At 43.1% G+C, this 21061-nt stretch overlaps 1 protein-coding gene across 5 annotated transcripts in view; it reads right to left on the bottom strand.

The window, feature by feature from the left end:
• Window positions 1-11844: 11844 nt before the first annotated feature.
• The window catches only part of ALDH1A2 (aldehyde dehydrogenase 1 family member A2), a 113604-nt gene continuing 104387 nt past the window's right edge, over window positions 11845-21061 (bottom strand). For 4 of the 5 annotated variants that reach the window (XM_073586976.1, XM_073586974.1, XM_073586975.1 and 1 more), the window contains 2 exons: window positions 16806-16880; window positions 11845-13357 (listed from right to left, as the gene is read on the bottom strand). In XM_073586976.1, coding sequence (XP_073443077.1) covers window positions 13285-13357; window positions 16806-16880 — 148 coding nt within the window. In that variant the 3' untranslated portion in view covers window positions 11845-13284. The remainder of the gene's footprint in view (window positions 13358-16805; window positions 16881-21061) is intronic. The other variant, XR_012234392.1, reaches the window with a different exon arrangement.

Here is a 21061-nt window from a genome sequence, read left to right as displayed (position 1 = left end):
GTGCAGTATGGCCGTGTTGCTTCAGAGCAGAGGAGAGGTCCAGGTGTTTGTAGTTGTTCTGAATGGACTGGGACCCCCTCCAACGTACCCCAGGGGGAAGCGGTATGTACCCGGAGGCCGATGTTCCCATATACTGGACCCTGGCAGATGGGTGGAGAGGCCTGCCATCGCCCCACCCAGCAGAGGGAGTGACACAGAGGAAAAGCTTGGCTGCGGCGGCTTGGCGTCATTCGACTGCTGCCCAACGGACGGTATGAGACGCTGCAGGTGTCGAGGCATCGGGCGCCTGGAGTGGCGATGGCGGCGGGAGGTCGAGCTTCACCAGAAAGCATCCTCCTCAGAGCAACGGGCAAGCAGGTAGTGGTTGATTGGAGAAGCAGAGCCTGTGCGGAACCAGCAGGAATGGCCGCCGAAGTTACCAGCGGAGAGCCTCCCTGCGGAGCCCCTGAGCCTGGAGGCTAGCCCCGCCAGATGGCAGGGTGAAGAGCGGAGACTGCGGGAAGAGCCGCGTGATGACGTGATGGAGGCCATGGCGCCGGGGAAGGTGAGAGTTCCCCCGGCCCCGACAGTGGCTCCGCAAGAGGCCCCCACCATTCAGCCGCAGCACATGGCATCCTAGGTCCCCGAGAGCCCGGCCAAGGAGGGCCCTACCATATATGCAGAACTGAGCAGGGCCTCCACTTCTGGTCCCGAACTACTCCACCCGGTGGCGCCACGCCTGGTGTAGCCGGTGCAGAGTCTGACCGTAGAAGACACTGTTGCATCCCCTCTGCCGCTAGCGACTGCATCTTCACAGGCGGCCGCTGCCCCGGCTCCGGATGAAATTTCAGGTGCGGCCTACCCTGCGGCCGTGGCTGCTGTGCCAGCGCTGGAACCGGCTGCGGCCTGTTTGACAGGCCTTGTGGCTCAATCTTCCGGGAACACGGCTGCTCCCACCCACCACCTGGCCCCAGTGGCTGCTGGGCCGCTGACATCGGCCGCTTCTGCCCCGCTCTCTTCTTCAGCAGAGCCCCACCCACCAGACTCTAGAGCCTGCGCTGTACCCTCCATCTGGGTCGCAGAGGTTATTAAGAAAAAGAAGGCCCGGGAGCAGGAGATATGGAGCCTGGTCCATGAAAAGGGAGAGGCAGGTATTGCGGCTAAGAGATCTATGGGAAGGCTGGTGTATACCAACATCAAGAAAATAGGTGGGGAAGCCAGCACTGCTTAAGGTTAGAACGCATAAATTGAAGTGCATATGCACATAATATCCAGCTGTATTCAAAAATGAGATATTTGGCAAAAAAAATGATCAATTTAATTGAGCCACCCCGCCGCGCCAAGGCAATCTCATGTGGGGGGTCCTACTCTACATTTATAATAAATACTGTGCCATTACGGCCTCCTAAGAGCATGACCACATCAAGTGCAATCTGTACCTGAACATTACTGAATCGCTCCCATGAAGCCAGATGAAGCAATTGCAGATGAAGGCCAACCAGGTCTGAACACAGACATATCAGGATTGACCTCCACACATTGCCCGACCAGCAAACATAGATGAAGGGCGATGTTGGCCCAGACACAGGTGCACAATTAAATAAAGCTTGGGGCAGGGCGGGGCTGCCGTGTGTGTGCACAGCAGCCTAAATCCATCACAATGAACACAGAAAAATTATAGCGGACATAGCCAAGCATGCACGGCAACAGAGGTGGTGAGCCACAAACCAATAACAAGAAAATAGGGGGGGAAGCCAGCACTGCTTAAGGTTAGAACGCATAAATTGAAGTGCATATGCACATAATATCCAGCTGTATTCAAAAATGAGATATTTGGCAAAAAAATTGATCAATTTAATTGAGCCACCCCGCCGCGCCAAGGCAATCTCATGTGGGGGGTCCTACTCTACATTTATAATAAATACTGTGCCATTACGGCCTCCTAAGAGCATGACCACATCAAGTGCAATCTGTACCTGAACATTACTGAATCGCTCCCATGAAGCCAGATGAAGCAAGTGCAGATGAAGGCCAACCAGGTCTGAACACAGACATATCAGGATTGACCTCCACACATTGCCCGACCAGCAAACATAGATGAAGGGCGATGTTGGCCCAGACACAGGTGCACAATTAAATAAAGCTTGGGGCAGGGCGGGGCTGCCGTGTGTGTGCACAGCAGCCTAAATCCATCACAATGAACACAGAAAAATTATAGCGGACATAGCCAAGCGTGCACGGCAACAGTGGTGGTGAGCCACAAACCAATAACAAGAAAATAGGGAGGGAAGCCAGCACTGCTTAAGGTTAGAACGCATAAATTGAAGTGCATATGCACATAATATCCAGCTGTATTCAAAAATGAGATATTTGGTAAAAAAATTGATCAATTTAATTGAGCCACCCTGCCGCGCCAAGGCAATCTCATGTGGGGGGTCCTACTCTAAAGCTTTATTTAATTGTGCACCTGTGTCTGGGCCAACATCGCCCTTCATCTATGTTTGCTGGTCGGGCAATGTGTGGAGGTCAATCCTGATATGTCTGTGTTCAGACCTGGTTGGCCTTCATCTGCACTTGCTTCATCTGGCTTCATGGGAGCGATCTAGTAATGTTCAGGTACAGATTGCACTTGATGTGGTCATGCTCTTAGGAGGCCGTAATGGCACAGTATTTATTATAAATGTAGAGTAGGACCCCCCACATGAGATTGCCTTGGCGCGGTGGGGTGGCTCAATTAAATTGATCAATTTTTTTGCTAAATATCTCATTTTTGAATACAGCTGGATATTATGTGCATATGCACTTCAATTTATGCATTCTAACCTTAAGCAGTGCTGGCTTCCCCCCCTATTTTCTTGTTGTTGGTTTGTGGCTCACCACCACTTTTGCCGTGCACGCTTGGCTATGTCCGCTATAATTTTTCTGTGTTCATTGTGATGGATCAAGGCTGCTGTGCACACACACGGCAGTCCCGCCCTGCCCCAAGCTTTATTTAATTGTGCACCTGTGTCTGGGCCAACATCGCCCTTCATCTATGTTTGCTGGTCGGGCAATGTGTGGAGGTCAATCCTGATATGTCTGTGTTCAGACCTGGTTGGCCTTCATCTGCACTTGCTTCATCTGGCTTCATGGGAGCGATCTAGTAATGTTCAGGTACAGATTGCACTTGATGTGGTCATGCTCTTAGGAGGCCGTAATGGCACAGTATTTATTATAAATGTAGAGTAGGACCCCCCACATGAGATTGCCTTGGCGCGGCGGGGTGGCTCAATTAAATATCTCATTTTTGAATACAGCTGGATATTATGTGCATATGCACTTCAATTTATGCGTTCTAACCTTAAGCAGTGCTGGGTTCCCCCCCTATTTTCTTGCATACCAACATCGCCAAAGGATACGGCTTTATTCGGGATGAGACGGGCCAGAAAGTTTATATAAATGTGACTTCCATTCATCACGGTTGGGCTTTGAAAGAAGGAGACGTAGTGTCGTACTACAAAGAGTACTGTCCCCGCGGTTATTATGCGGTGCCCATACTTGCAGAGCCCGAAGGATGTGAACCCCCGTAAAGAGGAGTTGTGTGGACACCCTCGGTATCCCAGGAGCTCCACGGCTGTGGAGCCCCTCACTTCTGACCACTAAAAGTGGGTTAGACTGTCGGGAGTTTGATGCACCGTTGTGCAGGTCATATGGACAGTTATGTTTAAAAAAAAAAATAAATAAATGTTTTTTGTTGTTGTGGTATAACTGTTGTTTCTATTTCCTTTTCCTTTCTTTCGTCTATGTTACTTTTAAAGGAGAGTATTCGTATATAAGTTTGCCTAACAGAGCGGGGATATGAAGAGGAGAGGGAGTGACCATGTCCAAGGAAGGGGGGGGGGAGAAGATATGCAATGTTATGTTGTTATATGTTGGTTTTAAAAGCAAAGGAAAATGAAAAAAAAATATTAAAAAATGGGGTACTTGTGATATTGTAAAGTTGTTTTGTTGTATAATATGCACCAGTAAATGCAACAGGTCCGGGTAAGAGAAGGTCTGAGGCACCAAAGTGAAGTGTGAGATCCGAAAGGGGTCTATGTGTGGAGAAGGTCTGGGAGACCGAGACGCCGACCAGGACATGTAACTGAAAGAAAGGTAAAAAGGTAAAAGAGATGGAAGACGTGAGAAAGACAGCCATCCTAAGTCAGGTCCCCGACACCACGGACACCCCTGAAGGAGGAAGGTGGACGCCGGCAATGATCTGGTAGGTGTGAGGCCTCGATCATGGCGTACCGGACAGTGGAAGGTGACAGGAGGAGAGAATATGGGTGTACCGAGCCCAATTTGAAAGACGTTGTCATGTGGCGTGCGCGCTGGTGAGTAGCAGTAGGCTGCTCAGAGCATGGTGCTCCCAGTATGGTTCAGCCCCCGCGGGTAGTGGGTTTGGCCCAACAACTGGTCTGACAACAGAATGTAGGTGAAGCTTCAGAATGACGAAGGCAGGGATTACGATTATCGAGGACAACAATAGACAAAGGAAGCGGGAGTGTAGGGAAGGTGACCTGATGGACGGACAGACTTGTCAGAATAGAGAAAGGAAGGTTTGCCCAGTTTAGACAGGTGTCAGTTACTACAGTGGGGAAACAGCTGAGAAAGTGTAGTGGACGTGCAGTACCTTGGGTTGACCATTAGAGGGCAAGGAGGAGTGTGAGCAAAGGACTTGACATCAGCTTAGGAAACCGTTGGTCATGGGGGGCAGAGTTACAGGGAACCGGGAAGTATATAAATTTGACAGGAGGGTTCCAGAAAGTTCCAGTCCCCAGGGGGAGCTCCAGTGACAGGAGGACTATGACAGTTTGTGCACTGTGAGGAAAACTAAACCAGGGGGACTGAGGAGAGAAAAAGTCAGGGGGGTGGTCCTGACACAAAAGTACCGCAGTATAGACGAGGCTCAGAGGTAAAGCATACCGTATTGAGAGAGACGACTGATCAGTAAAAGTACTGTTGGTTTATGGGCCTAAGGCGGCCACAGTGACGGATCTGACAGGAGCGTCGAAGAGTGAAGAGGGGACGGTGTGTATATGTAGGTCCCCGGTGTAAAGTATGGTGTGCGTGAAGCGGCCCTGGAAACGGAGGGCCGATAGGTGAAGTGAATTGAAGTGCGGTGTACTTCGGAGGCCGTCAGGCGGCCGTCAAGAGACTAAACTTGGACCTGTTGTACCTGACACTTGCCTCCATCATGTCTCTGTTACGTCTCTGCGCGGTAAGAGAGGGACCACCCCCCAGTCCGGCCCACCGACTCTACACTACTGCACACACCTCGGCACTAGGAGCCTTTCTGGATGTCCACGACAGTCTAACTTGAATGTCTGGTTAGGTGATGGCACATACGTGATGACATCACAAACACATCAAAATGGCTGAGCACCACTGCCCGTTGACAAGACACCAGAAGCTGAGCTGCGCCTGCAGAGGATCATCAGTGAGGTAAGCATGAAAAACTTTTTTGTTTTTCCTTTATAAAATAAAATAAATGGGTGAGAGGGACTGCAAATGATGAAGTGAGGTGGGGAGAGGGAGTGCAAATTATGAAGTGAAGAGAAGGGAACTGCAAAGAATTGAAGCGGGAGGCAGAGGGGAACTGCAAATGAGAAGTGAGGAGTGGGAGCAGGACTGCAAATGATGAAGTGAAGGGGACTGCAAATGATGAATTGAGGGAGGAGGGGGACTGCAAATGATTAAGTGAGGGGCAGGGGGACTGCAAATGATGAAGTGAGGAGGGGACGGAGCACTGCAAATGATGAATTGAGGGTGGAGGATGGGGAGAGCAATTGAATTGAAGATGATGGATGGGGAGACCAGATGATGAAATGAAGATGCGGTGGGGAGAGCAACTGATGAATTGAAGGTGGGGGTAGGGAGAGCAAATAATGAATTGAAGGTGGGGAGAGCAAATGATGATGAATTTTGAGGGTGGAGGGAGTAAATAATGATGTATTGAGACAGGGCTGTGGGGTATAGTAAATAATAATGAATTGAAGGTTGAAGACAACAAATGATGTATTGGGGGAGGGGCAGCAAATAATAAATTGAAGGTGGAAGAGAGTAAATGATGTATTGAATGTGGGGGAGAGCAGTTGATAGTGTGGGTGTGAGAAAGAAGACATGACATAACGAATTGGAGTGGAAGGGGCTTATAAATATAATGAATTGGGTGAGCGGGAGGTACTTAGTGGGGGCGTTGAGAATGCAGAAGGGTAACTGGTGTTGAACTGGGGAAAAGCATACAGGTGCTAATTTATTTATATATTTATTAGATGAGGAAAGTGGCTATTTATAGTTGGTGGGGGCACAGGGGTGGATTACAATTTGTATTTGGTAGTGTGTTGCATAATAACTAATTATATATTAATGGTGGATGCACGCCTGTATTCAGCTGTGTAGTGTAGAAGAAAGTGAAATAGCAGGAAAGTAGTGTTCTAGATAATTGTGTTATTTTATGCAGAGATGAGTCCTGGCTGGAAAAAGTGATGGTGGTCTGCGCTGGATGAAAAAGAAAAGATGAAGGAGTTCAACTAGATATGTCACTGCCTAGTCGGTGGATAAGGCCAGAGTCACACAAAAGTGTAACATGGCCAAATTCTATGTGATAAAACATTGCATAGTACTCAATCCTGTGTTATACTGTGGGGAATCTCAGATCTGCAATTATTTTCTCATGCATGAGAGAACAATTGCAGCATCCTGCAATTGGCAGCAAGACTCAGCTCACAAGTCTATGGGTGAGTGTGAAGCATCGCACTGCACTCGAATATCACCCAGGTACATTCCGATTCCCACAGACACTGGCAGCAGAGGAGATGGAGAAATTACTTACTCCATCCCCTCCATAGCTGTGCTCCTATCCTGTCAAGCAAGAGGATTGGAGCATAGTAGCACGACACTGCAGAAGCGGGAGCTGAGGGTCATTAGCATCTCGCATCAGATGCCATATGCTAGTGACTCCAGCCTTACCTGTAGACTGATACTGTATACTATATACAGAGCTCCTGTGTATAAAGTCACTGGTGATCACTGTATTGTCATGATCCAGGTTGGATTATGACAGATTTTGCAGAAATAGCCTTTTTCTTTCCATTAAGCTGTTTGCGTAAAGTTAGTTTTGTCCCCGGTGGCTCTTAGGGTCATTACACTGTGGTTGTTTTAGTTCTAGTTTTGCCCCCCGGTGGCCATTAGGGTCATTGCACTCTGGTTACTTTAGTTTAGCTGCCCCCGGTGGCCGCTAGTGTTATTGCACATGATTATGAAGCAGGTGTGATTCCCTGGCTCCTACCTATAAAGGAGTTGCAGGTGGTCTAACTCACTGTTGGTGATATTGCTCATTTCCAACCAAGTCTGGTGAAGGAAGGAACTACAGATGGGAGTTCCTGGCAGCTCAGGGGAGCTCTGGTGAAATAGCTTCAGGTGGAAGCTGAATTCAGGTGTCGAGCTTCAGGGGTGAAGCTGAACTTTGGTGTCGTACTCTGTTGCAGGGAGCAATAGCAACAGAGCAAAGCTGAGTGGTGTTTTTCCCTGTTTGTGACTTTCCTTGTGTGTGTGTATTAGCGCAGTGGTGGGATTAGTTTCTGCACTGTCCAGTTCACTAGAAAGGGATAGGTGCAGGGCGAGCTAGGGATTTGAGGTATCCAGCTCGTCGCCAGGTGCAGAACGCGCCTAGGGATCAGCAGGAGTGTAGGGACACTGACTCAGGTGAGTGCAGGAGGTTTCCACGTCCCCGTTCCCTAATGCAGAGCCCTCCATTGTAACGGTTTCCCCGGTGTTTCCCTTAACTCTGTTTAAATTCGCCCTGCTGGAGGCGGTGTATTCAGGTTCACGGGTGTTATAGAAATTCGCCCTGCTGGAGGCGGTGTATCCAGTCACACGTGACATTACATGTATTACCTGTACACTGACACTATATACAGCTATCCTGTGTATAATGTCACTTAGTATTGTATTTTTTTTATTAAAGATCAGTATTGTAGTCTTTGGTCAGTGTGGTGGTAATATGTGGTCTGGTCTTGGTGTGGTAGGATTTGTTACTTGAATATGCATTATTCGGTCACTTTGGTGGCAATATGTGGCCTGGTCATGGTGTGCCGGTATTGGTTCCTTATATGTGGTATTATTTGGTCACTATGTGGTGGTCCCGCCGTGAAGAGACGGCATTTGTCCCTTGCATGTGGTATTAATGGTAATTTTAAAAAATATATCTGACACATTCCTTTAAAGAAAGATATACCTAAAAAGTGTTTTGGATACTTTAAGAAGTTTTTAATAGTGTAAGATGGCCGCCGGACAAGTCCTTGAGGGGACCTGCAGTACAATATGGACTGTTTATTTGTCTGTTTGCTTTTCACTTTGTTCTGCAAAATGCTGTTCATTTGTTTTGGCTATCTGGAGCGGTTTATGCAATTTTATTAAACTTGCTTGGACATTTCAACCTTCCTGTGCCTACCTCATCTGCAGCCGAGTGAGTACAGATTTCTACAATAGGTTAGAGAAGAGTCTACCTTGTCATAGCAGCAGCTTAAAAAATGTTTTGCCCAAAAGCTGATGGCTATGTATGTGATATGGTGTTTGATGTGAACTTTTAATGTGTGATTTGTGATGACGTGGTGCAGAAATGGAGTTTTTTCAAGAGTGGGCGGTGGGACTTTAGGATGTTCTAAAATGGAGACAGAGGTTGGGTGGAGCCTAGGGGGGAGTCTCAGAGGGCCTGAAAATGTTGCCAGTGTGGGGCCGTGAAATTCCTGGTGGCAGCCCTGGTCATATGGACCAAAGTATGTAGGCATTCCTTCTTATGGAAATGAACTGTTGTAGCACATGCATTGTAAATAGATGCATAAAAGAAAATTGATAGTAGTAGGAGGTTCAGTGCCACTTTTGCTACAAGTCCATTAAGAAGAAAAGTGTACCTTACTTGAATTTGCCTTTTCTAAAAAAAAACTTAAATGGTGATCTTAGTAAGACAAGACTGCAGCAGCGGCTTACTGCGTAAGCATAAACCATAAAACTTTATGAACAGAGGTGGGACATTGTCATCTGGGAGTGGAAAACCAGTATGTATGTGCTATAGACATGTGTATCACAGCACCATCTCAAAACTTTGATTTTAAAAGTAGAGGTTCTCAAAAATAGTTTTTTTTCTTAAGGCTGAGTTTACACTGCATTTGTGAAGGGTGAAAAAAAAAAAGAGATAAGCAAAAGAGACTATAGTGGCTCAGTACTTCTGCCAACAGCTCCTTAATGACTTGGTTTTGGAGGGTGAAACTGCTGTTTCCTGCAAAACTGAACAATGTCTTCCTGCAAAATTAAATAAAGGTTTAAAAGAGCAGTTAAAAGACTGCAGTGGATCAGCGCAGTGGCAATTTTGTCTGCTTTGAGGATGTAGCCTAAATGCATATGTGGATCCATTCCCAATCCTGTCTCATTTGTCCTATGTATTAAAGTGGAAATACCTTCTCAAACTCAGTGAAGGTTTCCTTCTCCCTCACCATTACATACATTATCCATCTTATTGAACAAAAACAACAATTTCCTTTCTCAAAGTAAAAAAATAAATAAAAAACACACGTGATCAGTAATCTCAAAGTGAGAAATTTCTGAACCAGTGGATTGATTGTAAGTGCTTTTATTGTATAGTGGACACGGTTCTAACAGCTCTAATATGACAGTTGGCAAACAGCAGAGTCACCATTCGAGGCTCCCCATTTGCATGAAGGCCTTAATAGGACACAAGTTTCTCATGAGAAATGTTGTACATTGTTATAGAAATTGTGTCAGAGCTTCATTTATATATGTCACTTTACTACAATTTGAATAAAACTCAACTTGTAGCACAGGCTTTTTTCATCTATAATAAATGATTGGAAGTATAAATTCAGGGGACTTTGCTTCTGAAGATTATTTTTTTTTAACTGAACAATACTTGAAGTTACGGTAATTTAAAAATATTTACATATAAGAGGAAATATGGAGAAGTAATTAAAAGAGCAAAATGTATAGCTTACTACCATCTAAAGACCAGGCCACCTTTCTTAATTGAAAAAGATCAGGGCCCGTTGTAGCAGAACCACTCTTGGCTTATGTGTAACACCACAAGTGAGGTTTGTGGCAAAGGGACTGGCTGGCTGACATTTCAATACTGAAGTCAGTCCCCTTCTATGACAACTGATGCATAGTCATTGAAATGAACCAGTCAGTCACCCATCCTTCACACACTGTACTGGTCACGTTGACCTAGAAAGAATAAATAAGATAAAATTTTACTCATGTTCTGAATCCAAGCCAAATGTGGAGGACAGCAAAAATGTGAAAAGTGGGATACTTGATAATTGACACAAGTTGTACATTTTCCCCCATTATTTATTTTGTTTCCCCTTCAACAAACCCTGTTGAGGTGTATATCTGGATTCTACATATAACATACATTCCAAGAAGATTCTTAAGAATGGTAATTGCTTCTAGTATACATATTTTCCTGCATATTATATTAGAAAATTACATAATCTTTTTTGGACACTAATTATACAATGTCCATATTTTCCACTCGTGTCGCCAGTAGATTTTCCACAACTTTACAGTATAAATTCCAGGTTACGAGAGTTTAATCCCATACCCAAGACCAGTAGTGAACTCCTATTATCTGATATTAAATTGGATATTTTAACCACTTGGAAAAAGGCTCAGACAAATTTTTTCGTTAAACTTTTAATGAAAAACAAAATAAAATACAAAATATTCAATTCCTTTACATTTCAAACAAACAGTTGTATATACATGAGTCCTAAATCATGCAATTGATATCTTGAATCACACACCGGTGGTGTGTAGCATTTATTTTATTAAGATTCATTTAAATCATTAAGCCATATTGTGACCTCCATGTATACATTAGAATAATGTAGGGTGGACAAACATGAACTAATCTAAAAAGCTTAGGCTCTGTGGCACTGGTCAATAGAATAGTAATTTCCATTACAGCAGGAAGTAAAGAAAAATCCCCCATCTCTGTTACAATTGTGGGGGCTATTAGGGTTACTATAGTACTGTAGTATGGCTGGTCAGGGAAAGACCAGTTTTAATCAGCCAACCATTTATGTCAAAAAAGCCACAAAGAAACAGGACAGAAGCCAACTAATGGCAGATAGCTGTCAATCTATTATGTTGGAGTTTGTTCAGTTGCTGAGTGCTGTAGTTGAACATTCAGTTGTGTGAAACTGGATATCTGCATGCCAAAAATGCAAGTCAAGACTAGTTATAGCTGACAATATATTGTTGTCAATTTAAGTTACGGCAAGGTTACCGAAGACGACCACCTTCCAAAACCAACTATGAACAGGTCACTCAAAAACGGCCATCTTAAATCCCGAATGTTTGGACAGCTTTGCCTTGTGGAATTATTGAAAGCGATGGATATCCTTTTTACCAGGAAAAGGCAAAAGACCATTAAAGATTTAAAGGTAATCTGTTATTATGATCAACCCTCCTAAGCAGTCTATATGAATGAGCATGTAGGTATACCTTCATTTCTACGATCTGATGTCCTCTTCCAGTGAAAGTTTTTCTTAATATGTAAAATGGCAGTACAGATCTATAGGCCAGAAACAGATATTAATATGCCTCTAGATGTTGTTAAATAAAAGGGGGCGCAACCAGTGAGAAACGTGTAATGACCGACAGTCTGCTCTCCTAGGTTACATGTCTCACACTGGTAATGTTCCTTTCCTTTAAAATAAGCTCTGGCGGCAAATTCTCAGGGAGAACATAGTCTGGTAGATAAATCTTAAACAGCTCATTTACCTATTAATAAAAGCGAGGATTTTTCAGTAATGAGACATCATATCTTCTATACCAAGGTATCATTTTATTCAACTTTCTATGATTTCTATGACCGCTTAGGAAGGGTTGAACCCTTATAACACAATTTCAGCCAAAAAATTAACAGATCTGTCCAATCTGGCCTACAAAAAAAGACTATAAAACATATAGTGAAAGTTTTCTGTACTTTGTGAATTAAATTTTAGAAAAATACTAGAGGACATAGCAACCGCAGCGCATGCTTTTACATTGCTGGATACAGACAATGCATGCTATTCCACTGCTAGACAGAGGCATGTGTTCACAGTAATATGAAGCAGATTACAGTATGAGTAAGTATATAGATATATATTTATATACACATAGATGCAGAATGTAAGCAGACAGTTACCATGTAATCAGCAATGACAAATAAGTTTAAGCTTACTCTTATTACTAAACTATATACAAGCTATATCTTTAGCCCACCAACCTATAAAAAACAGTGTCAATTAAAAGAGGTGTTAAAATACAGTATAACTGCATATGAAAATGTATTCTAGCTGCATGAACTCCTACATAGCTATAAAATGGACATACTTAAAAGGCAGAACTCTTTCAGATTTTACTAGCCACTTCATGTAAATATTTAAAATGTCCAAAAAGAAAAACCATCTGCTTGATTTATCTAGTGTCCATTTTATTAAGCAATAAAGCCCGTAATGGAAGCTTTAATATATCATTTAGAACAGCGAGGTTGAATTACATTCATATTAATCAAGACCAGAGAATACTTGAAGGCAGAAAAAAAAAAAAAAAAAAAAACGCCTTTTCCTCCCACCCCTTGTCATAAGGGCCTTCATCAGTAATAAAATTAAACAATTAAAATCCAATTTAAAGACATTGTCTTGATTAAAACAAGACTTTCTTGTAAATAGTAGATGTTATCTGGCTCAAAGTGCATTTTTTTTTTGGAAAATGAAATCTGGAATATTTGGATTTTATTTTAGAAAATGAGCCATATGTCTCCAAACTTACAAGCAGCTGGCTTGTATGCACGAAATCTGTAGAGCCGGAAACATTTCCGTTCACAATGAAGAACACAGATCAGATTTAGCTCACCATCAAATATGGGCAAACCTCAGTATAGTCTGTCCTAAATGGGGAAAAAAAAAGGAAAGTCTAAAAAATGTATCAGTTGCAAAAGTGAAGCTGAATCATTTCTTCCAGGTTATGGTGTTGGCAAGTACATAATGTTTTTTTTTTTTTAAATAGGTTATTGATTAATGCATTATTTTCCTGAGTAGTGATCTGGATACATTTTACAGAAGTGGCAGAAGACCAGTCATCTAACAAAAGAGCACAGTCCACGTGTATTTTAATTCACTGGTATTGACCAAAATGGAGATTGAGAACTGCCAATACATAAATGCTTTCAAGCAACATTATTCTGCAGATTTCTATGTTGAACATTCTACTGGATTCTTAGGAATTCTTCTGCGAGATCTTTATGGTCACAGTTTTTGCTTCGGTGTATTCCCTTAATCCATACTCTCCCCTGTAAGAAAACAAATAGATACATTTCTTTAAAACATTATGATTAGTGTTGAGCATTCCGATACCGCAAGTATCGGGTATCGGCCGATACTTGCTGTATCGGAATTCCGATACCGACTTCCGATATTTTTTCAATATCGGAATTCGGCATCGGAATCGGAAGTTCAGTTGATTGACGGCCTGACGTCATCATGATGCGCGGTGTGTGCGCATCATGATGCGCCGTCATTTCGGGCCTTCCGGGGGTCTCTGCCGGCCTGCCGGGGGGCTGTGCCGGCCTGCCGGGGGGCTGTGTGGACTGCCCGGGGTCTGTACCGGCCTGCCGGGGGGCTGTGCCGGCCTGCCGGTGGTCTGTGCACCCTGTGGGGGTCTGTACCGGCCTGCCGGGGGGCTGTGCCGGCCTGCCGGTGGTCTGTGCACCCTGTGGGGGTCTGTACCGGCCTGCCGGGGGGCTGTGCCGGCCTGCCGGGGGGCTGTGCTGATGTCCGGGGGTCTGTGCAAGCATCGTCCGATGGGACTACAAGTCCCATCGGGCGATGCCTGCTACCATGACAGTGATTGACACATTAGCCAATGATGGGACAGTAGTAGTCCCATCATCCGGCTAATGTGTTAAATGTTAAAAAAAAAAAAAAAAAAAAAAAATACTACATGCATGCTACATACATACTACATGCATGCTACATATATACTACATACATACTACATACATGCTACATACATACTGCATGCTACATACATACTACATACATACTACATACATACTACATATATACTACATACATACTACATACATGCTACATACATACTGCATGCTACATACATACTACATACATACATACTACATACATACTACATACATGCTACATACTGCATGCTACATACATACTACATACATACTACATGCATGCTACATACATACTACATATATACTACATACATACTACATACATGCTACATACATACTGCATGCTACATACATACTACATACATACTACATGCATACTACATATATACTACATACATACTACATACATGCTGCATGCTACATATATACTACATGCTACATACATACTACATGCATGCTACATACATACTACATATATACTACATGCATGCTACATACATACTACATACTACATATATACTACATACATACTACATATATACTACATACATACTGCATGCTACATACATGCTACATACATACTACATACATACTACATACATACTACATGCATGCTACATGCATGCTACATGCATGCTACATACATACTACATGCATGCTACATACATACCACATACATACTACATGCTACATACATACCACATATATACTACATACATACAATACATTCATACAATACATACATAGACATACAGTACATATAACATAGAGTAACATACTTACCAATACTTGTCACATTGTTCCCCGAAGCCATTGTCTATTCCGGGATAAATATTAACATAACAAACCACAAAAATACTCACCCACGATCCGAAGCAGTCCACGAGTGTGTCCCACGACGATCTTGGGTAGAGAACTGCAGCATCAGATGATGCTGCCGTTCTCTACGGGCTGCAGGAATCCAATGACGGAAGGTAGGTATCCTTCCGCACTGTATTCCTCCGCCACTTAAAAAAAAAAAGTCCCTAGTCTCACTTTATGCCATTGCTGTGTGGGAATTTCCCACACAGCAATGGCATAAAGTGAGACTAGGGACTTTTTTTTTTTTAAGTGGCGGAGGAATACAGTGCGGAAGGATACCTACCTTCCGTCATTGGATTCCTGCAGCCCGTAGAGAACGGCAGCATCATCTGATGCTGCAGTTCTCTACCCAAGATCGTCGTGGGACACACTCGTGGACTGCTTCGGATCGTGGGTGAGTATTTTTGTGGTTTGTTATGTTAATATTTATCCCGGAATAGACAATGGCTTCGGGGAACAATGTGACAAGTATTGGTAAGTATGTTACTCTATGTTATATGTACTGTATGTCTATGTATGTATTGTATGAATGTATTGTATGTATGTAGTATATATGTGGTATGTATGTAGCATGTAGTATGTATGTGGTATGTATGTAGCATGCATGTAGTATGTATGTAGCATGCATGTAGTATGTATGTAGTATGTATGTAGTATGTATGTAGTATATATGTAGTATGTAGTATGAATGTAGTATATATGTAGTATGTATGTTGCATGTAGTATTTATGTAGTATGAATGTAGCATGTATGTAGTATGTAGTATGAATGTAGCATGTATGTAGTATGCATGTTGTATGTATGTAGCATGTAATTTTTTTTTTTTTTTTTTTTTTTTTACATTTAACACATTAGCCGGATGATGGGACTACTACTGTCCCATCATTGGCTAATGTGTCAATCACTGTCATGGTAGCAGGCATCGCCCGATGGGACTTGTAGTCCCATCGGACGATGCCTGCACAGACCCCCGGAGCCTGCACAGACCACCGGCAGGCCGGCACAGCCCCCCGGCAGGCCGGCACAGCCCCCCGGAGCCTGCACAGCCCCCCGGCAGGCCGGCACAGCCCCCCGGCAGGCCGGCACAGCCCCCCGGAGCCTGCACAGCCCCCCGGCAGGCCGGCACAGCCCCCCGGCAGGCCGGCACAGCCCCCCGGAGCCTGCACAGACCACCGGCAGGCCGGCACAGACCACCGGAGCCTGCACAGACCCCCTGGCAGGCCGGCACAGCCCCCCGAAAGGCCCGTACAGACCCCAGAGAGGCTGTACAAGGGCAGGAAAGGGTTTTTCTTATTCCGATACCGGAAGTCCCATAGACTTGAATGGGACTTCCGGTATCGGAATCGGCGATACCGATACTTTTTTTAAAGATCGGCCGATACCATCCGATACGATACTTTGAAGTATCGGACGGTATCGCTCAACTCTAATTATGATTAATGACAACCTGGGGAAAAAAACAAGCCTGAAAACCAGTCTTATGTTATCTTATCCACTACTCTCGATTATTTAGAATACACATTTCCTTCTACACATTCCGAATTTAATGCTGGTCCTGCTGCCATGGATAGGTATTTAGATTCTAGGGTTGAGTAGCTAATGCAGCACCTTTACTGACACCATCTCTCACCCATCTTAAAACCAACCATTGTAAAAGTGTATAGAATCACAAAGTTTGTTTTTTTCTTCATTTGTCCTTACATTATAGTGTCCATCACAGTGTGAAGGTCTATTGCTGTGACTGACAGTTCTCTTACTGTATAGGTAAAGTAATAATTCATCTTAGTGCCTACAGAAACAAGATCCTCCCAAAAATCACACTCCTTCACACTTTGGCACCCTAAACTGCTGTCTGTCCAAACTGAAAGCACAAGCCAATGCATTGACTTGACTAAATCAACATAACGAGTCCCTTTTCAATGCTAAACGGGGCAAGCAGACAGAATGGAACAATACTTACATTTCTCTCCCATTTCCAGACATTTTGTATCCTCCAAAAGGACTTTGGGCATTTAAGGCATTGTAGCAGTTGATCCTGTAGAATAAGTAACCAAAGACAAAAGTATTAGATATTGTGAGTATTGCTATTAGTCCCATACCATCCATGCATATACATAGTAGACGCCAAAAAGGGTGTATCTTCTATAGAAAAAAATGTGAACGATTTTAGCTATTAATAATCTAGAAAAATTGGATATACCTAGCAATGTATAGTCTGCCAAGTCCAGTTATCAGGTCTGGATTTTTTATGGAATTACCAAATTGTTTGCAGGGGAATCAGTCATTCCCTCAACCAATTCATTATTGGGCTCTACAAAAAAAAAAAACCTTACAACATGGCCAATAGCTTCTAACAAAACACACAAAACCTACAAAGAAACAATTTTTTTAAAAAATATAGAAAGTAACATTATAAATAGAGATGAGCGAGCACTAAAATGCTTGGATGCTCGTTACTTGAACTGAGCAATTACTAGAACTTGAATGTTCATTTCGAGTATCTAGTATAATGGGAGTTAATGGGAAAGCCAAGCTTTTTTTTGGCAGACCCTACAAAGAGGTCTGGGGGGCAGTGAAAATGTTCAAATGGATGGGGAAAGTGCTGAAAGGAAGAAGAACAGCATGGGGAAGACACCTGGAAGCATCTCTGACTCCCAGATCCCTGCCCAGAACAATGGAATCACACTTTTTTTATCCACTTTAAGGAATGACAATAAAACATTCCAAACTGATGAGAAATTGCATGTTGCAAGGAAAAAAAAAAAGTTAACATTTTTTCTTATATATCATATCTCTGGCAAAAATTAAGAGACCACTGCACAGTTTTATAAAAATCAGCTTCTCTACATATCTGACAGCCATTCCATTCCAGTGTCAGTTGAATTCCAACCAGAGTACACCTCATTCTACTCAATGTGCTTCTGATTAGGTGATCACCTGAGCCAAATCTTATTTAATGAAGGAAAGTATAAAAAAAACCCTGCTGTGGTGTTCACAATCCTCTTGCAAAAGGGCAAGCTGAATGGCAAAACAAGTGCTAGTAATAGCCCAGAAGTAATAGGAATGTAAAAATAACAAGCATGCCAAAGGAGTTGAAAAGAAAAGTCTTGAGTGAGGAAAAGAAGGGCTCAATTCTGGCTTTACTAGCAGAGGGATACAGTGAGCATCATGTTGCCTCCATCCCTAGAATTTCTAAGATGGCAGTCCATTACAACAAGGTCAAGCAACAGACATTGGGAACAACAAAGCTACAGACTAGCAGAGGGCGAAAATGACTCTCCACTGAACGAGAACCATCATCTTATTTGAATGTCACTCAGCAACAGCAGGATGACATCAAGTGACCAACAAAAAGGAATGGCAAATGGCAGCTAGGGTGAAGTGTACAGCAAGAACAGTTTGTAACAGGCTCCTAGAGGCAGGGCTCAAGTCATGTAAAGGTAGAAAGAAACCTTTCATCAATGAGAAAGCAAAAGAGAGCCAGGCTGAAGCTTGCCAAAGACCATAAGGATTGGAACATAAAGCACTGGAGTAAGGTAATTTCTGAGGAGTCTAATTTTCAGCTTTGCCCAACACCTGGTCATCTAATGGTTAGACGGAGACCTGGAGAGGTGTAGAAGCCACAGTGCCTTGCACCCACTGTGAAATTTGGTGGAGGATCGGTGATGATCTGGGGATTCTTCAGCAAGGCTGGAATTGGGCACATTATTCTTTGCGAAGGACATATGAATCAAGCCGCATACAAGGTTATCCTGGAAAAACTGTTGATTCCTTCTGTTCAGGCAATGTTCCCCAACTCTTAGGATTCTTTCATCCAGCAGGACAAGGCGCCATTCCACACAGATAGGTCAATGTGTGGATGAAGACCACCATATCAAATCCCTGTCATGGCCAGCCCAATCTCCAGACCTGAACCCCATTGAAAATCTCCGGAATGCAATCAAGAGGAAGATGGATAGTCACTAGCCATCAAACAAAAAAGAACTGCCTAAATGTTTGTACCAGGAGTGGCATAAGGTCACCCAAAAGCAGTGTGAAAGACTGGTGAAAAACATGCAAAGACGAATGAAAGCGGTGATTAAAAATCATGGCTATTCCACAAAATATTGATTTCTGAACTCTTCCCGAGTTAAAACATTAGTATTGATGTTTCTAAATGATTATGAACTTGTTTTCTTAGCATTATTTGAGGCCTGCAGGCACTGCATTTTTTTGTTCTTTTCACCATTTCTCATTTTCTAAAAATAAATACAAAATGTAGTGCTTGGAAATTCGAACACATCAATACTTTATTGAATAAAAGAGCAATTTACATTTTACTCAAAAATATACCTATAAATGAGAAAAATCGGACAAACTGAAAATTTTGCAGTGGTCTCTTAATTTTTGCCAGAGCTGAAAATTATGTAAAATATATATTGTATATCTATATTTTACATTACACCCTATATAAGACCAGAAAGGAGGGCTTCATACACATTCTGTTCAAATTGTCATATATTGGTACTCCTAGACTCAAATGTTATGTCCTTTTGAGGGTTATATAGCATGGAAATGTACTCCAGACCTTAGATTAGTCTTTGGGTGAGCAATATAATGCAGATAAGGGTATGTGCATGTGTCAAGTAAAATTTCTGCGAAAGCGTGCGTTTTTGCCTGCGTTTTTGATTGGAATGAAGTCAATGGAGGAAAACTCAGGGCAAAAATGCACAGAATTGTCATGCTGCAGATTTTCTGCACCAAATCTGCAAGTTAAAAATACTCAATACTAGCATCAGATTTTGCTACAAATTTGCCCAGAAAAAAAACTCGACAAAAATCGCGATATGGATCATTAATTTAATCCTGAACTTTTTTTCTACACTTCCTGTAAGTTTTACATAACACTGTAATGCAACATTAACTGTTGTGAGTTCATTTTCCCCTTCACTACTGAGGCCCGAGGAACTCCCTCTTCTGGTAAAGAAAGGTAGTGAGCCTGATTATCAAACACCTGAACCTGATGATGATGACTGGCTGAGTGGACTTACTGACTGGATATAAGGCTGCCGACGCCCTGGCTTTTTGCATTTGTGCTTTGACTTTGTTTTGCTTTGTTTTTCTGGATTTCTGCCATTCCCTGCTGGGGTGAGCTGAATTCCTTTAGCTCTGTCTTCTGAAAATACCTGAGTGCTGATTTAGTTTTTGAAGCCTAGCTGTTTCAGGGTCTTTTTCCATATCAGCTTGTTGGCTTATGTCTTTGATAGGGTTTTGGCAGATTGCAGACAGCAACCTTCCTTTCCTGTTCTGTTTAGTTAGCTTGGGCCCCATCGTTTGCTCAGCCTATCTTTCTATCTGTGTGAGTGTTTTTTCTTCTTGCTTCACCGTCATTATATGTTGGGGGCTGCCTTTTACTTTGGGGTCTGCTCTGGGGCAGTTTAGATTTCCTTTTCTGTCTTTAGGCTATTTAGCTCTCCGGCTGTGATCGAGGGGTCTAGGGCATCGTAGGGACCCCCCACGGCTACTGCTAGTTGTGTTGATAGGTTCAGGGGTCTGCAATCTGATAGTTGCCAACTTCCCTGGTTTTCTGGACGTAGCTTCTATTTTTGTGTCTGCCTCCTATGGTGACTCAATCATAACAATTAACCATGTTAAAACTGTGTGGCTGAGTCATTGAATCAATAACAAAATTTTTCCTTCTCCCTCTGGTCACCCAACATCCTCTTCTTGTGTTTCGATGCTGTCAATCTCTTCTTCGCAGTGCTGCTGGCCTTGCTCTGCATGCCAGCTTCCCAGGTTGGGTTGGTGACTTAGCCATCCACTATCTCATCTTCCACCACCGCAACCTGGTCCTCCTGACTTTGTGACTTAACAACAAGACTTAGCACCAACTATGTCTCATCATCTTCTTCCTTATCCCAACTTTGCTGCTCACCACCATAATATTCTGGTGGCCATGGGTGCTCTACATCTTGTGTATCACTAAATAGCATGTCCAACAGGCATAGTCGCACCTGCCCGATGTCCTCAGCATCTGCACTTCCACTTCACTTAACGCATGCCTTACGCATTTTGTAATTGCTAAGGTCTTTTGAAACTTTTTAAACCAAGTTTATTTATAATTAAATTAAAAAAAATTAGTCACCTGCTGGAATCAAAGCATTTTTGGGGATTTCACTCCACCATAATGTAAACAGAAAGAGTGCAAAAGTGTGTATGGAGGACAATCAAATTCTA

Source organism: Dendrobates tinctorius, unplaced genomic scaffold (assembly GCF_039654945.1).
Source record: "Dendrobates tinctorius isolate UK_male_01 unplaced genomic scaffold, ASM3965494v1 ptg000097l, whole genome shotgun sequence".
Lineage (NCBI taxonomy): Eukaryota > Metazoa > Chordata > Amphibia > Anura > Dendrobatidae > Dendrobates > Dendrobates tinctorius.
The sequence above is the reverse complement of the archived record's forward strand: the minus strand, read 5'-3'. Positions and strand labels throughout refer to the sequence as shown.